The sequence below is a fragment of the Herpailurus yagouaroundi genome, unplaced genomic scaffold (assembly GCF_014898765.1).
Source record: "Herpailurus yagouaroundi ecotype Mexico unplaced genomic scaffold, PumYag 253, whole genome shotgun sequence".
NCBI lineage: Eukaryota > Metazoa > Chordata > Mammalia > Carnivora > Felidae > Herpailurus > Herpailurus yagouaroundi.
This window is the reverse complement of record NW_024412470.1, coordinates 9866005-9886533: the sequence shown is the minus strand read 5'-3', so window position 1 is coordinate 9886533 and position 20529 is coordinate 9866005. Positions and strand designations below refer to the sequence as shown.

General features: G+C 49.4%; 1 protein-coding gene across 3 annotated transcripts in view; it reads left to right on the top strand.

Annotated features, from left to right (window-relative positions):
• The window catches only part of CUNH1orf226 (chromosome unknown C1orf226 homolog), a 252274-nt gene that overhangs the window by 155222 nt on the left and 76523 nt on the right, over positions 1-20529 (top strand). For all 3 annotated transcript variants that reach the window (XM_040461049.1, XM_040461048.1, XM_040461050.1), the window contains one exon: positions 14020-14112. In XM_040461049.1, coding sequence (XP_040316983.1) covers positions 14020-14112 — 93 coding nt within the window. The remainder of the gene's footprint in view (positions 1-14019; positions 14113-20529) is intronic.

Below are 20529 nucleotides of genomic sequence, written 5' to 3'. Positions count from 1 at the left end.
GGCCACCATCAATTTGTTCTCCGTAGTTAAGAGTCTGTTTCTTGGTTTGCCTCCCTCCTTCTCCGCCCCCACCTTTGCTCATTTGTTTCTTAAATTCCACATATGAAGTCATGTGGTGTTTTTCTCTGACTTACCTCACTTAGCATAATACTCTCTAGGTCTATCCATGTTGTTGCAAATGGCAAGACTGCGTTCTTTTTCATGGCTGAGTAATGTTCCACTGTGTATATGTACCGCATCTTCTTTATGCATTCATCTGTGGATGGACACTGGGGCTGTTTCCATAATTTGGCTGTTGTATATAATGCTGCTATAAACATCGAGGTGTACGTATCCCTTTGAATTAGTAGTTTTGTATCCTCTGGGTAAATACCTACTAGTGAGTTGCTGGGTCAGAGGGTAGCTCTATTTCTAACTTTTGGAGGAACCTCCACACTGTTTTCCTGAGTGGCTGCACCAGTTTGCGTGTGGTTTTGTTTTGTTTTGTTTTTTTATATAACGATACCCGTCACACTTGAACCATATATCTTCCTTACGGTTTTTTGAGTGGTATTCCATTCTACAGATGTACCGCCATTTATTTACCTCTTGGAAGGATATTTGGGTTGTTTCTAATTTTGGTGATTATAAATAGAGCTGCTAACATTTTACACACAAGTTTTTGTGGGAACATAAGTTTTGATTTCTCTAGGGTAAATACCTAGTTGAGGTATTTCCGGCCGGAGGGTAAGTGTATGTTTAACTTTACGAGAAACTGCAGAACCATTTTCCAGAATGGGGGTGTTAGTTCACATTTCCATCAAGAGCAGACAAGAGACCCAGCTGTGTCCCATCCTTGCTAGTGCTTGATGGTAGTATTTTTTTTTTTCACTTGATCTAGTATAATTAGCATGTAGTGGGATCTCCTCGTGGTTTTCATATGCTTTTCCCTAATGGCTAATGATGTTGAACATCGTATCATGGGGAAGCCATTATTCCTGCCTTGGGGGAATGCGCTATTGTCTTAGGGAGCCATAATGAGGTATGGACATGTCTTACTACCCCCTGAGACTCCAGATGCAGACCTCAGAAGTTCTAGTGGGCACAAATAATTTGTATCCTAGTTTCTGAGGCGGGAGTCACCGCAGTTATGGGTCAGCAACACTGAACCAACCTCTAAACCTTGACTTCTTTTCATCTGCTTCTTTTCCTTCCTTATATCCTCTGATGAAGTTCCGTTTGTCTTTTGCCCAATTTTGACTTGGAATTTTTTTTTTTAATTTTTTTTTTCAACGTTTATTTATTTTTGGGACAGAGAGAGAGCATGAACGGGGGAGGGGCAGAGAGAGAGGGAGACACAGAATCGGAAACAGGCTCCAGGCTCTGAGCCTTCAGCCCAGAGCCCGACGTGGGGCTCGAACTCACGGACCGCGAGATCGTGACATGGCTGAAGTCGGACGCTTAACCGACTGCGCCACCCAGGCGCCCCTTGACTTGGAATTTTTTAAAATGAGGTGTTTAAAAACAATTTTTTAAATTTATTCATTTATTTTGAGAGAGACAGAGACAGAGTGGGAGAGGGACAGAGAGAGAATTGCAAGCAGGCTCTGTCCTGGGAGTACAGAGCCCAATGCAGGGGCTTGAACCCATGAAACCATGAGATCATGACCTGAGCCGAAACCAAGAGTCGGTTGCTTAACTGACTGAGCCACTCAGGCACACCTTTTAATAATGCGTTTTGAGTGTTCTTTATATATTCTGGATGTGTCTCTTGTGAGATGTGTAATTCCCAAATATTTTCTCCCAGTCCGTAGCTTTCTTTTTATTCACTTCAGACTGGCTTCCATAGAACAAAAGTTTTAAATTTTGATGAAGTCCAGTTTCTCAAACTTTTTTCTTTGCTGGATCATGTTTTTGGTGTCATCCCTGAGAATTCTGTAAAACCCCAAGTTGTGAAGATTTTCTCCTATGATTTTCCCCTGAAAGTTTTCTAGTTTTATATTTATTTAAACCTGTGGCCCAGGGGCACCTGGGTGGCTCAGTCGGTTAAGCGGCTGACTTTGGCTCAGGTCATGATCTCACAGTTCGTGAGTTCGAGCCCTCTGTCCAGGGCTCTGTGCTGACAGCTCAGAGCCTGGAGCCTGTTTTGGCTTCTGTGTCTCCCTCTCTCTCTGCCCCTCCCCTGCTCATGCTCTGTCTCTCCCTTTATAGGAAAATTTTGCCAACCTCTGGAGTTAAGGCTGGTGGTGGGAGTGAGTCTTGGGGTCACTTTGCTGTGGTTATCATGGAGTCCTGTAGAAAACAAAGGGTAGCATAAACCATAAACCATCTTGCCATCTTTCGACTCACCGTCATCTTGTCATAGGAATTTGGAGGAAGTAAAATCTGGCACAGCCTTGGAATAGTAACCTGTTGGTAATGGGCTGGAAGGAGCAACGAAATGGGGATGGTGTGATGCATCTGAGTCCGCTCTGGTGATGGGATGGCCAGCATAGCCCTCCTTTCCTCTTGGTTGCTCTGGGTCTGCTACATCTTACTCCAGTACCTTAGAATCACCTGGGGAGCTTTTAAAAAGTCCCAATGTTCAGGCTACACACCAGGCCAATGAAGTCAGAATTTCTGGGGGTGGGATCCAGATACCAGTATTTTTTCAGAGTCCTGAGTGGTCCCATTGCACAGGCAAGGTTGAGAACCTTTCTTGCCCTTTGCAGTCCCTTGGACCCCGAGGAATTATTGCCACCAGCTGACAGTGGGAAATTATTATGCTTGGAAACTAGTCAATAACTCTTCAGAGGGTCCCCTTCTGGGATCTTGTGCTCTGGATACTGTTTTTATCATTTTTATCATATTGGAGTTTGATTTTTGGCCATCAAAGGTGGCTGTTTATGAGAAATGTCCTGTCTCAACTTCCATTCAGCCCGGAATAATTGACATTACCATTGGTAGGAATCCTAGACTATTGGCATTAAACACATACACATAACCTTGGACATCATTGGTTCAGACAGTTAACGTTTCCAAATACCTTTCGGATTCACGTACTCCGGTTCTAATACCAGGACTCTTGCTCCTTCAAGTGTGGTCCCTTCAAGGGACCAGTAGTGTCAACATCACCTGGAATCTGGTTAGAAACGCGGCCACGTCCCACCCCCACCTCCCCAGGCTGTAACTTAGGAAGATCCCCGCGTGAATCATATGGACGTTCAGGTCTGAGAAGCACTGCTTTAGAGAAGCATATAAGTGGAAGCTTCTGAGAGTAGATTTCAGACTCATTGTGAGGACCTGCTTTTTAAACACAACGGCCAGATAGCCTCTTAGCTGGATGATCACTCGACAGAGACAAGGCGATTACTCCAAGAACCCTCCCCAACTCCTCCTTCTCAAGTAGTGTCTTCAGTTTTCCCAAGAATGACCCTTTCGTTCATACCTTTCATTATATTGTGAACATTCATTGCAATCATGTGTTCTGCTTCCTGTGGCTTTTCCATTCTTTCCCGCCTTATACCTGGAAACTTACGACCCTGGTGGACGAGCGCAAACACGGGTCTCTCACATCTCCTTGCCGCCACATTGTGCTGATAGGTCTAAGCTTAGGAAGGAGAGTTCCGGAATAAAGGCTTTGTAGAGCCAAGAAGGGGAGCGCCACATGAATGGCTCCACGACCTGCAAATTCCCTGCTGGTTCCTGTGCCCTGGTTCTCCGGTACAAGGTACCTCCTTGAACACCTAAGACATCTTTTGTGCTCACCTGTGCTGTCATCGTTGAAAGCATTGCTCTTTTGTCCAGGCAGGGGATTGACCACGTATTCATCTTGCTTCTCAGTGTGTGCAGGGATTTCATCTGCGTATTTTCTTCATTCTCACAACCCAGGGCTAGATACATGCTCCTGGCCTTCCTCGGGGTTCTCATTTCTACTCTGTGTCCTTTTGGAATCCTCAGTGCTGGTGCTAAGGTCATGTCCAGCCTCTGCCCCTCTGCTTTTCACTGTTCAAAACCCTAAAGAATGTAACACACACCCCCCCCCCCCCCGACTTTCTGTGCCAAATTCTAATAATTTGCTCTCCAGTTGAGAACCCTCCCTGTCTGTCTCATGCTTTCTCCTTTCCATTCTCTTTCCTTGCTTCTGGGCTGGGCCTGGGCCCATCCATGAACGCCTGCTACGCGGGCTCTGAAGGCTTGACTGCATAGCGTTCGCACTGAGAACTGGGCAGGTTCGTAGACATCATCTAACCCAATACTCTCATTTCACAGAAGGGAAGGGTGCTTCCCAGAGCGTGTAAGTATTTTGCCCAAAGTCCAGGCAGGTGGTGCCCCCAGTTACGTGGTTTTGCCCACAGCTCAGAGTGCACGTGTGGCTTCTGCAGGAGACCTGATAACCCTCGATGTGAACGGTTTCATTTAATTTTACAAGGTGGGTGTGGGATGTGCATGATGGAAGGCGGGGGCCCCACGGAGGTCACGACACATCATCAATTGCCTTCTTTTAAAGGTATCTTAGAAACCTAGAAGGATTCATTATTGTCTCATAACCAGTTGTGGTCTGAGGAAGAAAACCCTAAATCCTCGATTCATGGCTCTACTAAATACCAGCAGACTTTTATTCCTTCTGTGTGTGTGTGTGTGTGTGTGTGTGTGTGTGTGTGTGTGTGTAGGTAGGTAGGTACGGATTATACTGTTGGAGCGTTTTTTTTTTTTCTTCCTCTGAAAGGCTGTGTTAACGTTCCTGTCTTCCTGCTTACACGGGACACAAACATTTAGAGGAGCCTCGGGGTTAGATATTCACGGGCAAGACAGAATTGGTCATTATCGGCCATAGTAGGGCTTGCTCTATATTTATTTCTGCCTCTTCACCCACCTCTGCCTCCGTGTTTACTTACAAAGGTTCTGATACATATTTGCAACGTGCTGGGAGAGCTAGCAGAGGGAAAAGCAACCCAGATGCCGTAGATTATTGGTCGTGGTATTTATCTTGCTCCATAAATCACCCCTTCGGGCCCCTTAATCATTTGGGTTGTTGTTCAGCTCCCCGTGACCTGTCAGCGTGCCCCCAGTAGGAAAAAGTGATGGCTGTATTCCAGGGCCTGTCTGTCTCCTCTCTGCGGGGACCAGCCGCCATTCAGAGGCTCCCCTGTGTACACGGCCCGCAATTGCCCACACTCGAGGCCGCCTCTGTCTGCCGTCCAAGGGCCCATTTGATTTGCCCGCTGCTATCTTGACAGTCTCTTGACACTGAAAATGCCTCCCTCCCCCAGAACATCTGTGTTTGGATGAACCTCCCTCCCCTTCCTCAATGTTGCAAACAGCAAGAACTTGGATATTTCCTGCCCCAAAGCCCTCCCTACGTTCAGAGGGCCCCTCTGCCATGTTTTTGTGACCTCATTGGCATTCTGTGACCTTCCCAGGTCACTGTGTCCCTGGGTGTGGAACAGGGTAGAGGAAGCAACAAAAGAAATGAGAGTAGCCGGTGTGAATGGTGTGGGAAAGAGTTGGGGGAGCGGGGCATTGCAGGCTTTCCATGGAGCAGCCTGAGAATATTCCAGATTCTGTGAAGTCAATTTCCTTTCTTTTCTTTCTTTTTTTTTTTTTTAAGTTTATTTTGAGAGAGAGAGGCAGAGTGAGAATCCCAAGCAGGCTCTGCACCATCAGCACAGAGCCCAACGTGGGGCTTGAACTCATGGAACTGGGAGATCATGACCTGACCTGAAACCAAGAGTCAGACGCTTAACCCACTGAGCCACCCAGGCGCCCCTGTGAAATTAATTTCTTTTTCTGTCTGTTACAAGATGGGTTACCTGTACATCAAAGAACTTGTTACAGGGAATATTGAATAAATGGGGGAATAAACGAATAACTTCATTTCCTAGAGCCAGGATGCCAGGCCAGCGAAAAGAACAGATGTTGGCAACATCAGGAGCACAGGGCAGGAGTCAGAGATGTGGCTTCCGGACTCGGGTTTTCTGCTCGTGAACCTAAACAACTTTTTCTTTTTTCTTTCCTTTTTTTTTTTTCCTCCATCTTTGGGCAGTAGCTTTTTCATGAGATGGTTTGGTCAACAGTTGTGGTCCCAACCATTTCGAACACAAGTATTCGCCTAGAATTTTGTTAATGACGTATTTCAGAGCTACAAAATGCGTAAAACACAGTGTACGAACATCTCATATCTACCACGCATCAGTATTCTCTCCCAACATAATGGTGGTAATTTTAGGTGCCTTTGATTTAGAAAACGGGTGACCGTAAGCAGCCGTGGTGCTGTTATAAGAACCTGTATTTTAATTGCGAATGACAGTATCCACACTTTAAGGGTACCAGAGTGGCTCAGTCGGTTAAGCGTCCGACTTTGGCTCAGGTCATGATCTCATGGTTTGTGAGTTCAAGTCCCACGTCAGGCTCTCTGCTGGCAGCATGGAGCCTGCTTTGAATCCTCTGCCCACCCCCTCTCTGACCCTCCCCTGCTCACACCTGATCTCTCTCAAAAATAAACAAACATTAAAAAAAAAAAAAAGTAGTATCCACACTTTAAAAAAACAGTACACAGATGATCAAGACACATTGATTTCATCTAAGGCAATTCTAGATGCAAATGAAAATATGAAGGAGTTAATTGTAATACGGTTTGGGGACCCAGAGTGGTGTTTCTGAGCAATGCAATTTGTATTACCGCCTAGATCCAAGTAATGCCAACTTCTGGCCCAACCAGTCTGAACATCTCTGAGGGCTGGGGCTGGAATTTTGCCTTTAAAAAACAAAAACAAAACCAAAAACCAAAAAAACCAGGTGTGCCAGATGGGATTTAAAACTTGAGTTTTTGATCGCCTGATCTACAGAGGTGGGTAAATACTTAAATTCTACGTTTATGATAAAACGGCAGTGAATATTCGTTTCTTAAATAGTAGCTCCTCTGGTTTCTTTTTGGTATTTGCAAGTTATAGAGATTTTATTTACACCCCAACTTTCAGTGATAGGCCTGTTACGCTGGGCTTGAGGTTGATAAGTAGGAACTAAATGTCTCCACCTAGTGTTTGCCAGAAACCGCACAGATATTCCAGAATTTGGATTCGGTACAGACTTTGGTCTTTGTCTTGCTCACGTTTCTGTGATTTCATATGAACGAGCACTACAAATCACCGAGTTACACAGCAGTGTCGGGGGCGGTCATGGCTCTTGGGCATCCCGTCCCCCGGATTCTGGCCCCACAGGCACAGGAGCTCTTACTTAGGGAAGCAGCAGGGGAGCCCAGAAGACAGCTTCATCTGCGGGATCCTTCCCCCATGTGTGACCTCTGTGCCATCAGATGACTGGGAACAGCCCTGACCAGTAATGGAAGCTAAATTATTTTATTAAACCAAGTATGGATCAAACAAAAAATTAAGATGCCTCGTGTGCTGTGGGGTACGGAAGAATTACAGAAGTCAGATCTTAAAGTCCTTCTGCCCCTAGAATGGAATCTGTGGTTTTAATCACTTCCGTTGTTGATTAATTAACTTCTGGAATATTTATTTTACCCTTGCGGCCAGTGTCCTGTTTTCCCAGGGTCTGTGAATAAATACTGTCCACTGAGTTCGTTAATGTATTTGACACTCATCGATCACCCTCTTGTGTCCCGATGCTGTTTCCCGGGACACAAATATATCCTATTTCTTGCTCCCGGGGAGGGCATGGCCTAGCGGGGAAGCGCACAGCCAGTCGGTGGCCGGTGATTATAGAGGCTGTAATGACCGCACCGATGGCCCCGCTCGGTGGGAGCACACGGGACGTGGGCCTACGAGCCTTCGCCGTGGAGAAGATAATTCAAGGATAAGCAGGAGCTCCCCAAGCAGATGGTGGGGGGAGGGCATCCCAGGCACAGGCAGTAGCAAACACAACTGCACGGAACTGTGGGAGATTAGGGCATGTTTAACCTGCCTGTGGGAGAGGGCCAGAAATAACGTGCAAGCAGAAGTAAAGTGGACTTGCCATGAGGAGAAATGTATTTTTGTACAGTGTTTACAGATCTTTATCTTTTTATTGTGGTAAAATAGAACCTCTTCCATTTCCACTGTTCTTAAAACAGCTCGAGGACGTTCACAGACAACACTCACATTGTTGTGTAACCATCACTGGCACCTCCGGATTTTCTTCAGCTTCCAGAATGGGAACTCGGTCCCTGTTAAACTCCTCCTCCTCCTCCTCCTCCTCCTCCTCCTCCCCGGCCCCCCGCCCCCCGACAAACATTTGACCGCCCTTAGGTACCTCGTGTACAAGCGGGACCGTACGATACCTGTTCCTTTGTGCCAGCTTACGTCATTGAGCGCAACGTCTTCAAGCTTCATGTTGCGGCGTGTTTTATCTGTTCGTCCGTTGATGGACACTTGGGTTAACTTCCACCTCTTGGCTGTCGTCCGTCATGCTGCCTATGGGTATGGGTGTCCTCCAATTCTGTATCTTACCACCTCAGTAGTAATTGGTGGGTAAGCGCAAAGGGGCTTCCTACAAACCCCCCCTTTGGTTGAGGTGCTTACAGTCTTGTAGAGATGGGTTCTCACTCATGTAAACCAAGACCGGCGGAATATGCTTACGATGCCCGATCCGATGGTGCTACCAGAGCTCACTCTTCAATTCCCCGCAATCGTTCGCAGGAAGCAGAGCAGACTCATTCTAGAAAGGCAGTGACCACAGCCCAGTGTAAGCCAAGGACTTGCCTGACAAGAGCATCACCATCCGCTTTTGCAAAAGGAATCTCTCTTCCCGGTGGAGTTGCCCCTGGGCACCTTGACTTGCGACTGTAGGCATGGTGGGGTCAGTGAGGATAGAGAGAGGGACAAAATGGATTTTCTGGTGACATGTGGGGCCAGCTTCTGATGTCGCTGGTGAGAGAGCACATCGCTAGGCAAACTGTGGGTAGACAAGGAACCAAGGACCTTGTGGAAAATCCTGGGGCTCTTCAGGGAGCTAGACGTTGTCGTGGGCGTAGACTATTGTGTGTGTTGCTGGGGGAGGGGTGTGGCCCCAACCCTTCCCCTGACTCCTGAGAAAGTCCTTCTGTTATTTCTGTTTCTGCAATACGTCCTCAAGCCCAGGGCAGGGCTCGTCCCTTCACTGAGCACGCTCAGTTGCCACAGACCTCCTCCTTCCCCTTTGTGGACCCCCAGTGGCGGGGACTGAGACACACGGGGTCAGGAAGCAGTTCTAGGAGCTGGGGGGGACAGGGAAGCATCGGGGACTCAGGACATGCTCTGTTCTGTCAGCCGCCCTCAGCCTTCCAGCCACTGTGACTCCTTCACTTGCTGAGGGCTTCCTCCTGGTTCCTGCCGGACCTGAACCCCTCCCTCTTCCCAGCTTCCCCTTCATGGGCCTCGCCGGTTGGCACAGCACACTGAGCTCTGGGGCCACTGTTCCCACACGGGGTCCCAAGGCTCTGTTTATGAACCCCTGGCACATCCCCATGGCCTTTTTTACTCAGCGGTTAGTGTTCCAGGACTTGTATTGTTTCGTTTCCTGAAAGGTCAGGTCCTAGAGAGCTTAATCTGCCCTTGCTGGGGGAGCCCTGGCTGGCAAAGCAAATCTATCAGGTCAGCCTGGCCACATGTGGGGAGAGCCAGAGCTGGCATGGGCTTTGAGGGAGGCTGGCCAGAGTCACAGACGGTGGCCCTGACAGTCCTGTTTGTTCCTCAGCCCCTGGCGAAGCCTGAGTGGACTGGACTCCTATCCTGCGGAACACAGATGCTTCCTCCTGAGCCTGTCTGCCCCTCGGAGGAGCACAGCCGGTGGGGGGGGGGGCAGGAGTGTTTGTCCCCTGTGAGCCCCTTCTCTCTGTTCCCTTGGTCACTCCCATGATCTCTCCCGCCTCTAGCTCCGTTTTCTCTCCTCCAGTGAGCACGATAAAACATGGTTGTCCAAACGAAGTGCAGTTGCCGTATAAACAAATGGTTTCACGATAATAAATGTTTAAGCCTTTTCAGATACTCTGTTTCCTTTGGTGTCCGCAGTTTCTGACGGGACTGCAGTCTGAGTCCTTCCTCTTCAGTTGGAAAGGATTCGGAACCTCGGACCACCGGGCAGGTGGAGTCGATGGGGAATGTGTCCGACCCGAGAGCCCTGATAGACGGGCCTCGGGCAGCACTGGCAGCTGTAACCAGGGCTATTTCATGCCTGTCTTGCCCCCCTTTGTTTGGAAGCGCTCCAGAGCATTCCACCAGCTGTTGTACGGAGGGACACCTGCATTGCCACTGTCACTGAAATTCCTTTTTTTTTTTTTAATTTAATGTTTGTTTATTTTTGAGAGAGAGAGACAGAGCACAAGCAAGAGAGGGGCAGAGAGAGAGGGAGACACCGAATCTGAAGCAGGGTCCAGGCTCCAAGCTGTCAGCACAGAACCGGATGTGGAGCTCGAACCCACGGACCGCGAGATCATGACCTGAGCCAAAGTCGGACGCTTCGCTGATGGAACCGCCCAGGCGCCCCTGTGTCACTGAGATTCCGCTGCAGCCATTTGGTCATGCTTTTCCATGTAGCCCCTGAGCCCGCAGACCCTGTAAGAGCCGCCTGGGAGGTCCTGCGCAGCGATAGGATTCGAGGCTGTTGTCCTGTTCTGAAGAGAACCTTTACTTGCATCTTCAACTCTGAAGATCAGGGTGTTAAAAGGCCTGGCTCATCAAAATCACGAACTATAGAAATAATGTTTCAGATGCACAGGCAAGGTGCCGGCCAGGTGCCTCTGGCCAGCCTTGGGTGTGCAATGGGCGGGGGGGATTCTTGATTTTTAAAAACCTCCCAGAGACCGTGGAGTCCATAGGGAGGCCGACCCAACAAGAAAGACATGATCAGCTACCAGATTCTTCTGGAAATAGAGGACCGCTAAGGTGGTTCAGCAGGCAGCATGCTCTCTAAAACGAGGACTGGGAGGGGCACCTGGGTGGCTCAGTCGGTTAAGCAACCGACTTTGGCTCAGGTCATGATCTCATGACTTGTGAGTTCGAGCCCCACGTCGGGCTTTGGTGCTGACAGCTCAGAGCCTGGAGCCTGCTTTCGATTCTGTGTCTCCCTCTCTCTCTGCCCCTCCCCTGCTCATGCTCTCTCAAAAATAAACAAACATTGAAAACAAATTTAAATAAACATTTCAGGGGCGCCTGGGTGGCGCAGTCGGTTAAGCGTCTGACTTCAGCCAGGTCACGATCTCGCGGTCCGTGAGTTCGAGCCCCGCGTCGGGCTCTGGGCTGATGGCTCAGAGCCTGGAGCCTGTTTCCGATTCTGTGTCTCCCTCTCTCTCTGCCCCTCCCCCGTTCATGCTCTGTCTCTCTCTGTCCCAAAAATAAATAAACGTTGAAAAAAAAATTAAAAAAAAAATAATAATAAATAAATAAACATTTCAGTGCCTGGGTGGCCCAGTCGGTTGGGTGTCCAACTTTGACTCGGGTCATGATCTTGTGGTTCGTGGGTTCGGGCCCCACGTCTGGCTCTGTGCTGACAGCTCGGAGCCTGGAGCCTGCTTCAGATTCTGTGTCTCCCTCTCTCTCTCTCTGCCCCTCCCCTGCTTGCTCTCTGTTTCTCTCTCTCTCTCTCTCTCTCAAAAATAAACAGTAAACAAAAATTTTTTAATAAAACTAGGGCTGGGAGAGTGACGTGGTGCCTTGCAGATGTGGACACTTAATATTTCCTGGTTTGATATTATGGCCGAAAAGCAGAATTAGAAAGTATGTGGAGCTTGTGAGTAATCTCTTGGAAGAAACCAAAGACAGTGAAGCCGGCAGGGATTGACCGATATGGGGCAGGGTTCGTCCACATCTGGTGTTTTCTGGGACTCTTTGGCTCTTACCCCCCGCCTGAGTTCTTTGAAACACACCCCTCTGCACACCTTTGACTGGCAGGAACAGCCTTGACCTAACGACCTGGTCCCATGGGAGGCACAGCCGAAGGCTGTGTTTACTGGAAGCCCAGGGGAGTGGAGGTAAATGCAGGTGTGGTCGGAAATGAAGCCGCTTCACTTCACCTGGGAGGCACAGGGCCAAAGCCGGCTGACCTGCCCACACCCATGCTGGCTCTCCCACCCGGGTGGTTCCTGCCCCCTGCTGAGCACGGCCCCTGAGCAGAACGCAGTCGGGGGACCCGCTGCGCGTCACAGCCAGGCCCCGAGGCGCACGCCAGACGCGCTCCAGCCTTCGCCAGCTTGCAGTCGCTGCCCCGGAGCGGGCGGGTCGTGCGGCTGAGGTCCTGTCCTGAGCCACACGCCGGTTTAACACGCTTCTCCCTGCCATTGGACATGCTTGCTTGGAAGCAGAGTCTGAGCCTGATGTTTGCTGTCTCCTGTGCGTCCGCTGATCTGGTTTGCTTTTTCTTTCAAGCCCCCTTGGTAAAAAGGACAGCTGTCGACAGGGTAGGAAGAGTGACCTCCGGAGTGGGGGGTGATGTATGTTGCTGTCACCTGGAAACTCAAATCAGCCATAAGCCAGAACCTTTGCTGACAACGTAAAGAAAAATATCGTGCTTCGGTTAGGTCGTGTCCCTGTCTATAAGAAGCAGACAGCCAGAGGGCATCAGCACTAACTGCAACAGAGTGAGGTCAGCTCAGATGTCAGTGGAAGGGACGGGATGCACACAGGGTTGGAAGCTCTAAGTGGAGTCCTTAAAATCAGAGTATGTAAAAAAAATTTTTTTAATGTTTATTTATGTTTGAGAGAGAGAGGGAGACAGATTACGAGCTGTCGGCACAGAGTCCGACGCAGGGCTCGAACCCATGGACTATGAAATCATGACCTGAGCCTAAGTCAGATGTTTGACTGAGCCATCCAGGCACCCCTAAAATCAGAGTATTTAAAGGCATCGCTAATGGAGTGGAAGGTTCTGGATTTCTTTTTCTGTTTTCTTTTTTTTAAGTTTTTTGATTCATTTTGAGAGAGAGAGACAGAGAGAGAACACCAAGCATGCTCCTCATTGTCAATGCAGAGCTCGATGCGGGACTCAAACTCACGAACTGTGAGATAATGACCTGAGTTGGATGCTTAACAGATTGAGCCACCCAGACGGCCCAGGTTCTGGATTTCTGATGAGATTTTCAAAGTAGGTTATGTTTTCATCATGTTAGGATGGGTTAGGTTAATTTCTATCCCCACACTAATTAGAATTAATTAGGCTCTAGATGTACAGGCGGGTAGCCGAATGCCTCACCGAGCTTGGCTGGTGGCATGATAGGGGAGGGTGTTGAGTATAAGAAGTCCCAGAGGAGAGGGGCTGTGGGTTGGAATACAGGTCTTGGCCTTGGGTCTTGTATTATTATTAACGTGTAGCCCAGATGTTTCATTAGCTTGGCAGGTGAATTTGCCAGTTGGTGCTACCAAGATAGGGAGCAAATGAAAATGGTATTAATAAATCGGATAAGTGCTCAGAATGAAGTTCAGTGAGGAAAACAGAATTGTACCAGCCATTACAAATGCCTGCAGAAGCAGAAGAAATGGCGAAGAATGGGCAAATGTAACAGAAAAATGTCTGGGGTTGAGGGTGAGGCCAGCGTCCCTCAGTGGTGTGGGGCTGTGGTTGAAGCAGCCATAGGGGACTGCTCTAGACAATTTCAGGCTGATAAGGCTATAGGTAGACTTGGAAACTGACCTACAGATAAAGGAATTTGGGACTTGAACTTAAAACAACTTAGAATTCCACATTTTTAGTATGTAAAAAAATCCCGATTTGAAGACAGGTGCCAATTCTTCTTCATCTTCACCGGAGATGGAATCAAGTTTCCAGAGTTTGGGTGGATGCAGGAAAAACCTGGCAGTGAACGTCATGAAACATCAGAATGAGGTTTTGAGGGAAGGTTCTGGTTTCTGATGAGATTTTGAAAGCGGGCTCTGTCTTCATCTTGTCAGGATGGATTACCTCCATCCCTCGGTTGTTGCTGATGGCTGGGCCCCGACACCGAGACCCCCCCTCCCCCACCTGCTTTTACACCCCCAAGAAGCTCCGGGTCTCCCTGTGCCCATCCGTGGCCCTCTTTTCTGGGTCACGGGCTAGCCGGAGTCAGATACCCTGACCTAACCGGATCGTGCTTCTTTGTCTCCTCTCTTGCAGTACGAGTTTAAAGCCAAAAACATCAAGAAGAAGAAGGTGAGCATTATGGTTTCAGTGGATGGCGTGAAAGTGATTCTGAAGAAGAAGAAAAAGGTAAGTGACTCTGAACCAGAAAGCAGGAAGGAGAGGAGCAGGGAATGTAGGCGTGGGGCTCCTTTTCCTTCTAGGCCGCTCTCTGGACAGAACCCTTCCTCATCTGGGGAGCGGTCTGCCTGGACCAGCCATGGTGTCGAGAGAAGTGAGGCTGAGGCCCATGGCCCGCGCAGCCGATTGGCTCCATGAGTCCTGTGTCCCTTGGGTGACAGGGCCCACCTCCTGTCACCCTTGTCTTTTGTTACTGTACCTTGGAGTCTTGATCTCAGGAGATACTTTAAATTCAAGTGATGACGGGTAAGAGGGTTTGGCGGGAGCGGATGAGGAAGCTCCATTAGCAGCTGTCGCCTTCTGTCCCAGGAATGACCCTCAGTCCCACCTGAGGTGACGTCCAGCCCCATTGTGTGTTCTGTTGCTGCTGTTACAGCCCATCTATTTGAACAGTCCTTCGAGACCCGTCCGCTGCGGCTGTTCAGTGTGCGGGAGGCTGGGCCAAGGGTCTCCAAGGCGGGAGGAAAGGGAGGAGGGACTGAGCCGTTCGGAGGGGGCATTCCTCTGAGCTGGGCTGAGACAAGCAAGTGGGTGTATGTTGCCTCAACACGTGGCTGTTTTTGTGTTAGTTGTACGTGCCGTGGAGAATGATGTTACTAACCCCTGGGAAGAGATAGGTGTCCATATTGGCAGAGGGTAGAGTGTATGTTTCCAGAAAGAAACGGAAAGGGGCTTGGTTGATTGAGGATAGATGAGGAATCTTCTTGTTTCTTTGTTTCTGAGCTCTGCTGATACTTTTTTAATTTATGATAGCTTTGTTTTATACATACATATTTTTTTAATGTTTGTTTATTTTTGAGAGAGACAGAGACAGAATGCAAGTGGGTTAGGGGCAGAGAGAGAGAGGGAGACACAGAATTGGAAGCAGGCTCTGGGCTCTGAGCTGTCAGCACAGAGCCCGACGCGGGCCTTGAACTCACGGGCTGTGAGATCATGACCTGAGCTCTCAAGCTGCCTTTTGTTCCAAACCTAAGATGCTGTTAATTTGAATGGGAATCAAGGCAGGCCTTGAGTCTGGGGGATATGGAAGTAAAGACAAGGGCCTGGTTGTAGGTGACATAAGCTCGGAGAATCGAGTGGTTGAGAGGGGTGTGGAAGGGTGTTGGCAATCCAAGGATTTAAATCTGCTCTGTGTCCTCGACCAAAGACATTACCCAGCGTGTGACCAGATGCCACACAGTGGTGGGGACTTGACTGCTTCCTTCGGTAGCCCATTTTTTCTCTGGACAGCTGGAGTTTACAAAGGTCTCCCATGTACTAAAACTTGCTCTCTTATGCTCCCTAAATATCTTTAAGGGTGGTTCAAGAAAGTGTTATGGCTATGAGGTTGGAAGTATATAGGGAAAAATAGCACATGATACTGTTTGTAAAGAACACCTTAAAAATTCACAAGTGGTAGGGAGTTTGTAATGGCGTCTTAGATGTTTTTGACCTTATAAACCCCCACAGCGGGGCCACAGTCCTCGTCTTGTTCTTATTCCAAGGGTCTCTTTTCCGCCCTTCCCCCACCACACACACATGTGCACGGTGGTTAACCGTGGGACGGCCTTGAGAATATCGTCCTCTTAGGAGTCCCTGAGCAGGAGAGTGGCTGAAGCAAGCTGAGGCCCATCAGGTGGTGGTGTCCCTGGGCCCCAGTTAAATAAATCACGGATGACAACCATGTGGACTTAAAAGCGAGAGATACCCTCAGGAAAAAACGTGGGTCGGTGCCACCTGAGCTCATGATTCAGGCAGCCGGGCTGAGTCCCAGCTTGGCTTTTGTCACGAGTGTCCTAGAGCTTTGCTCGGCCCTTCATGTGTATGTGGGGGGGTGGGGGGTGGGCAGGAACCTGTGGCTCGGCGCCCTCAGGTCCTACCTGACGAGGCGACGGTTGTGACGTGAGGGCACTTTCCACATCACAAGATGCCTTCCCGCCCATTCCATCCATCCCTTCGTCAGGCCTGCTGGGAAGGTCTCGTGGACACGTGATCACCATCCACGGCACCCGGTCGCCTGGGGAAGCCAGCCACTCGCGCCGTGTCCTCCCCGAACCGCCATCCGGCCGGGCGCCAGGCGGTCGGCCTTTCCAAGTCCGAGACTCTCCTCACTTTTCGAGGTTAGGAGCCTGACCGGACGCTGACTTGTACTTGACAGAGGTCAAAAGAGGCTGATGGGTAGACCAGCCCACCCCTTCCTTTATTCGCTCTGAGACGTCCAGCGGTTTCCCGGACCAGCTACACTCACGTTAGCCCGACGAGCCTCCAAATCTCAGTTTTTCTCCATCGGGGGCAAGTGATGTGAGAAGGCAGATTGCCAGAGGTGGTCCGGCAAGCGTGACGCGGAGGGAGTCCGCTAACTGTGGCGGGAACGTTTCCTGGTCCCTGGCTCCGTGGTACCCAGGTCCCCGGGATGTTGGGAGGGGCCTTGTCGGGCTCATGCTGTCCGAGGGTCTGTTCCACAGGCTCATCACTGACTTTGGTACCTTCCTGGCACCCCCCCCCCCGCCCCCTGCCATGCATGCACACTTCTGGCTGACATCATCTTTACTTTCCGTTAGGTTCTGTTTCAAGGTCTGCTGTCCTGGGGCCTCTTCTGTCCCTTTCGGGTAACTTCGTATACCTCTGATTTGATCCATTATGATGGCACTTTGCGGTTTTGCCCTTCGGGGACGGTCTTACTGCCATCTCGCTGTGCCCCTCCCGTGTCCTGTACCACATGCAGCATCACCCCCACTCTACCTGGGAAAAGAACGATGTCAAACAGCCTTAGATATTTGGCCTGAGATCACGCCACACGTAAGGACACCTGTGTGCGCACCGTCACCTGGCAGAGACGCCGGCCCCCTTCCACTGGGGGATGCAAGCTGAGCGGGGGAAGCGTCTCCCCTGGGGAGCCCGTGGGGCCTTGCGACTCATTTTGGAACTCCATCCCTGGTAATTGCTAGTGCAAGTCCCCCCTGCAGCTGGCCTAGGGAAGAGGTGATCTAACAGGTCTTCCCTCGATCCGATTCTTCTGATGCCAGGCTTGGGAAGGAAGGGAAGCCTCCCGACCTGTTTCCTCCGCCCCTGCCTGGTGTCTGTTCCAGGTGGTGGTTGTGAGTCAGATGCTGCCTGTAAGCACGGTGACTGCGTGTGCTGCCTCGGACAGACGGTGTGCACGCTAACAGCCATCAGCCTTTGCGGCGTCTTGTTCCCCCGGGACCGTCCTCTACGATCCGAGTGTGCGGATACCGCCCCGATGTCTGTGTGCCTGTCTGTGTCTAGAATGGAGAGGGACTGGGTAGACACCTGCCACACCTGCCTCCCCGGACATGGGACGGTCTGCAGGTTTGGGTGATGGCCGTCCTCATCGGGTTAAGAACGAGAGCTCTTGCCGGGTAGCCGAATGTGCAGAAAAAGGCACGGCCGATGTTCAGCCGTGGGCACCCGCGTCGGGACAGGCTGACGTGCTCCACTGATGAGTCCGTGTCTGCACTGCAGCGGTCCGTCCAAATGTCGAATAGCCCCCGCTTCCTGCAAACACACTGACCTTCCGTGGGTTCGTGTGCGTGCCGGAAGGAGCCCTTGGCTGAGGAAGGAAGACCTGGCTCCGAGCCCTGGCTCTTCCCTCCCTCGCTGTGTGGCCGTGGGCAGGTTGTTTCGCCGTCTTGAGCTTCAACTCTCAAGAGTCCGATTAGGTGACCACTTTCACTTCGCCAGCTGGAATATTCTGCACCAGCTCTGGAACCGTGCTGTTGGCCGCTCCCGTATGTCTGTGGGGGTCACCTGTACTTAGGTCCTTGAAGCCTACTGAGCTGTGGATGAAGTAGACCCTAAAGGCCAAGCGTGCTTACGTGTTGTTGCTTCCTGATCCTCTGAGGTCAAACACTTCCCAAGGCAGCCGCCCTTCCCCGCCCCACCGCCTGTCTGGGCCTGGGGAACAGTGCAGTGCCTCCTGGCGGGGGGGCGGCGGGGAGAGAAGTGTGTTTACAGGGATTCTCTGTTCTCCCAGGAACTTTCCAAGGGCAGGGGCCACTGTTGTAAGCTCAGCACTTCCTTGGGGGCCTGGTGCATGTGGTGTGTTTTCAGTTATTATGGCTGTTGGCTTGCTGGATGAGGGAACAGGATTTGTGTGTGGTGATATCCTCAAATCAGGAGGAGCTAAACACTTAGCAGTTGGATCAAATGAAGTCTCGTTTGTTACTTTGGGCCATCACCTTCCCCTCCCTCTTCCTCCTCCTCTCGATTTGCCCGTTTGAAGAAGCAGAGACAAGAGCCTTCCCCAAGCTCAGAAAGGCCTCCGTGGAAGTCACTAACGTCGGTGGTATTAGGAGTCGGACTTGCTCAGTGACTCTGGTCTGTGGTGCTTGATTCTAGTGTAGGCGGTAGCCAAATATTTTGCGATTATCTCTCCCTGAGACATAAAAAAAAATATGTATCTTTTTGGTTATATTCGCAAGTGTCTAAAAAAGGCTGCCGTCTTGAACCGATGCCGGCAGATAATGAATCTCAAATTGCTGTGACTCTTGGTTTATATTTGTGGTGTGAACCCCACTATTAAGTGGCTTTGTCATCTTCCAATCAGTACATTTTCCTCAACTCCCAGCCAAACCCAAGTAATTAGTTTTGCTGTGCATATAATAATGATTATTCATTACAATCCCGGAATCACACTATAGCACTCTTTGCTAGGGAGTGGACTTCTCAATAAGAAGGATTAGTCTTGAACTTCGTCCAAAGGATTTTTCTACAAAAGGACCTGAAGGGCCTCAGTTTCATGTGGTTTCTCTTCTAAACCAATGACTTAGTTGGGATCTCCTAAGGCAACATTCTAGAAAGGCTCCATCGTTCTCATTAACAAATGTTCATTGTATGTCTACCATATTCAAGGAACTGAATAGGATCTGTAATGGTACTAGACACAGACCCTTTCCAGCAAAATTATTTTTAATGGCACTATCTGTATACGTAGGTCTATAGCTCCTACACAATTGCATGATGGTGATTTATATTTTTCCCCCATGGGCTGTGAGCCTTTAGGGGCAGGGACCCTGTCTTCTCTCTAATCCCGTTTCATCTGTTTGGGAAGGTAGCAGACTAGAGGGAGCAAATTTGTGAAAGTAATGACACTCTAAGATGGTAATGAGACGAGCTAACAGTAATGGCTAACACTGATACTGAGCACCTGCCATTTGCCAGGGCTGTTTGACGCACTGTATTACTTAGGAAATGGTCACCATCGTCCTCTGAGGTACGTACCGTTCTTTGTGAAAGAAGGTGTAGCAACTTACCCAAGACCTCACATCCCATCAGAGGTGAAGTCAAGGTTTGAACCAGGTCTGTCTTGCTCAGATAAGTAGATTGTTCCCAGTATCATGTTCTCATGTGTGCACTTACCTCTCAGGCTGCTTGGAAAAAGCCACTCCATAGAAAACGCATCACTAATTAATCCAGGGTCTTTAACTTCTAGCCTGTACTCTGTCAACTGGCCTATCACATTGCGGGAAAACTGGTTCCCTGTCCGAAGAGAAGCATTCGCTATCACGGAAACACAGAACTCAAATCTAATTGAGTGAGAAAAGGAGGCGCTTAGAATTATAGAAGCAGGATTTAGGAGAAAAAATTTCAGAAATGATCTGATCTGATCCCCTGGTTGATGAGTAAGCAAATCAACAAGAGAGGCCCAGTGACTGTCCTAGGGTTACCCAGAGATAACTAGGGTACATAGTTACTGATGGAGCCAGGACTAAACTTGGTCTGGTCTTCTTTCTACCCTGTTATGTTTCCAGGCCTTCTTTATTTTCTGCTAACTTTAAAGCATGCACATTAGGAATTGCGTACATTGTGTGAGAATTTACTAGCAAGCACTTCAGTTTTGAAATGTTTTCTATATCCAGTATCCATAGGTTATGCCAGAAGATGAGTGATAGCTATATTTTCAGACTAATCCTGTTCCCTCTGGAAGCATGGAGAACTTGTCAAGCTGAGTTAATGAGACTTTTGCAAGGTTATGCTTTGGGCTCTTTGATTTTTTTGTTTTGTTTTTGTTTTTGTTTTTTGAGAAATCCCCATTGCTGCCAGGAACATGAATAATGGTAAAGCTTACAGACTTTGCAATGTGCCTACTGATAATTTCCAGTAAGGGTAGGAAATAAATCTCGATACAAATCCTTCCTCCACTTTTGGGGAAGAGCTTCAGAGATGCCATATGCATTTCTGGGCTCCAAAGGGAGACAGAACAGCTATGATGATTATCCCTAACTCTCTTTTGTGGTTTTGGCCCTTCAAGGCAGACCTACGTCTGACCTAGTTCCCAGGTAATATTCCTTGCTGGGAGATTTTGGAACGTCAAAATGGCTGTAACTTTCCGTAGAGGACTGGCCATTTGCACCCACTAGATACAGG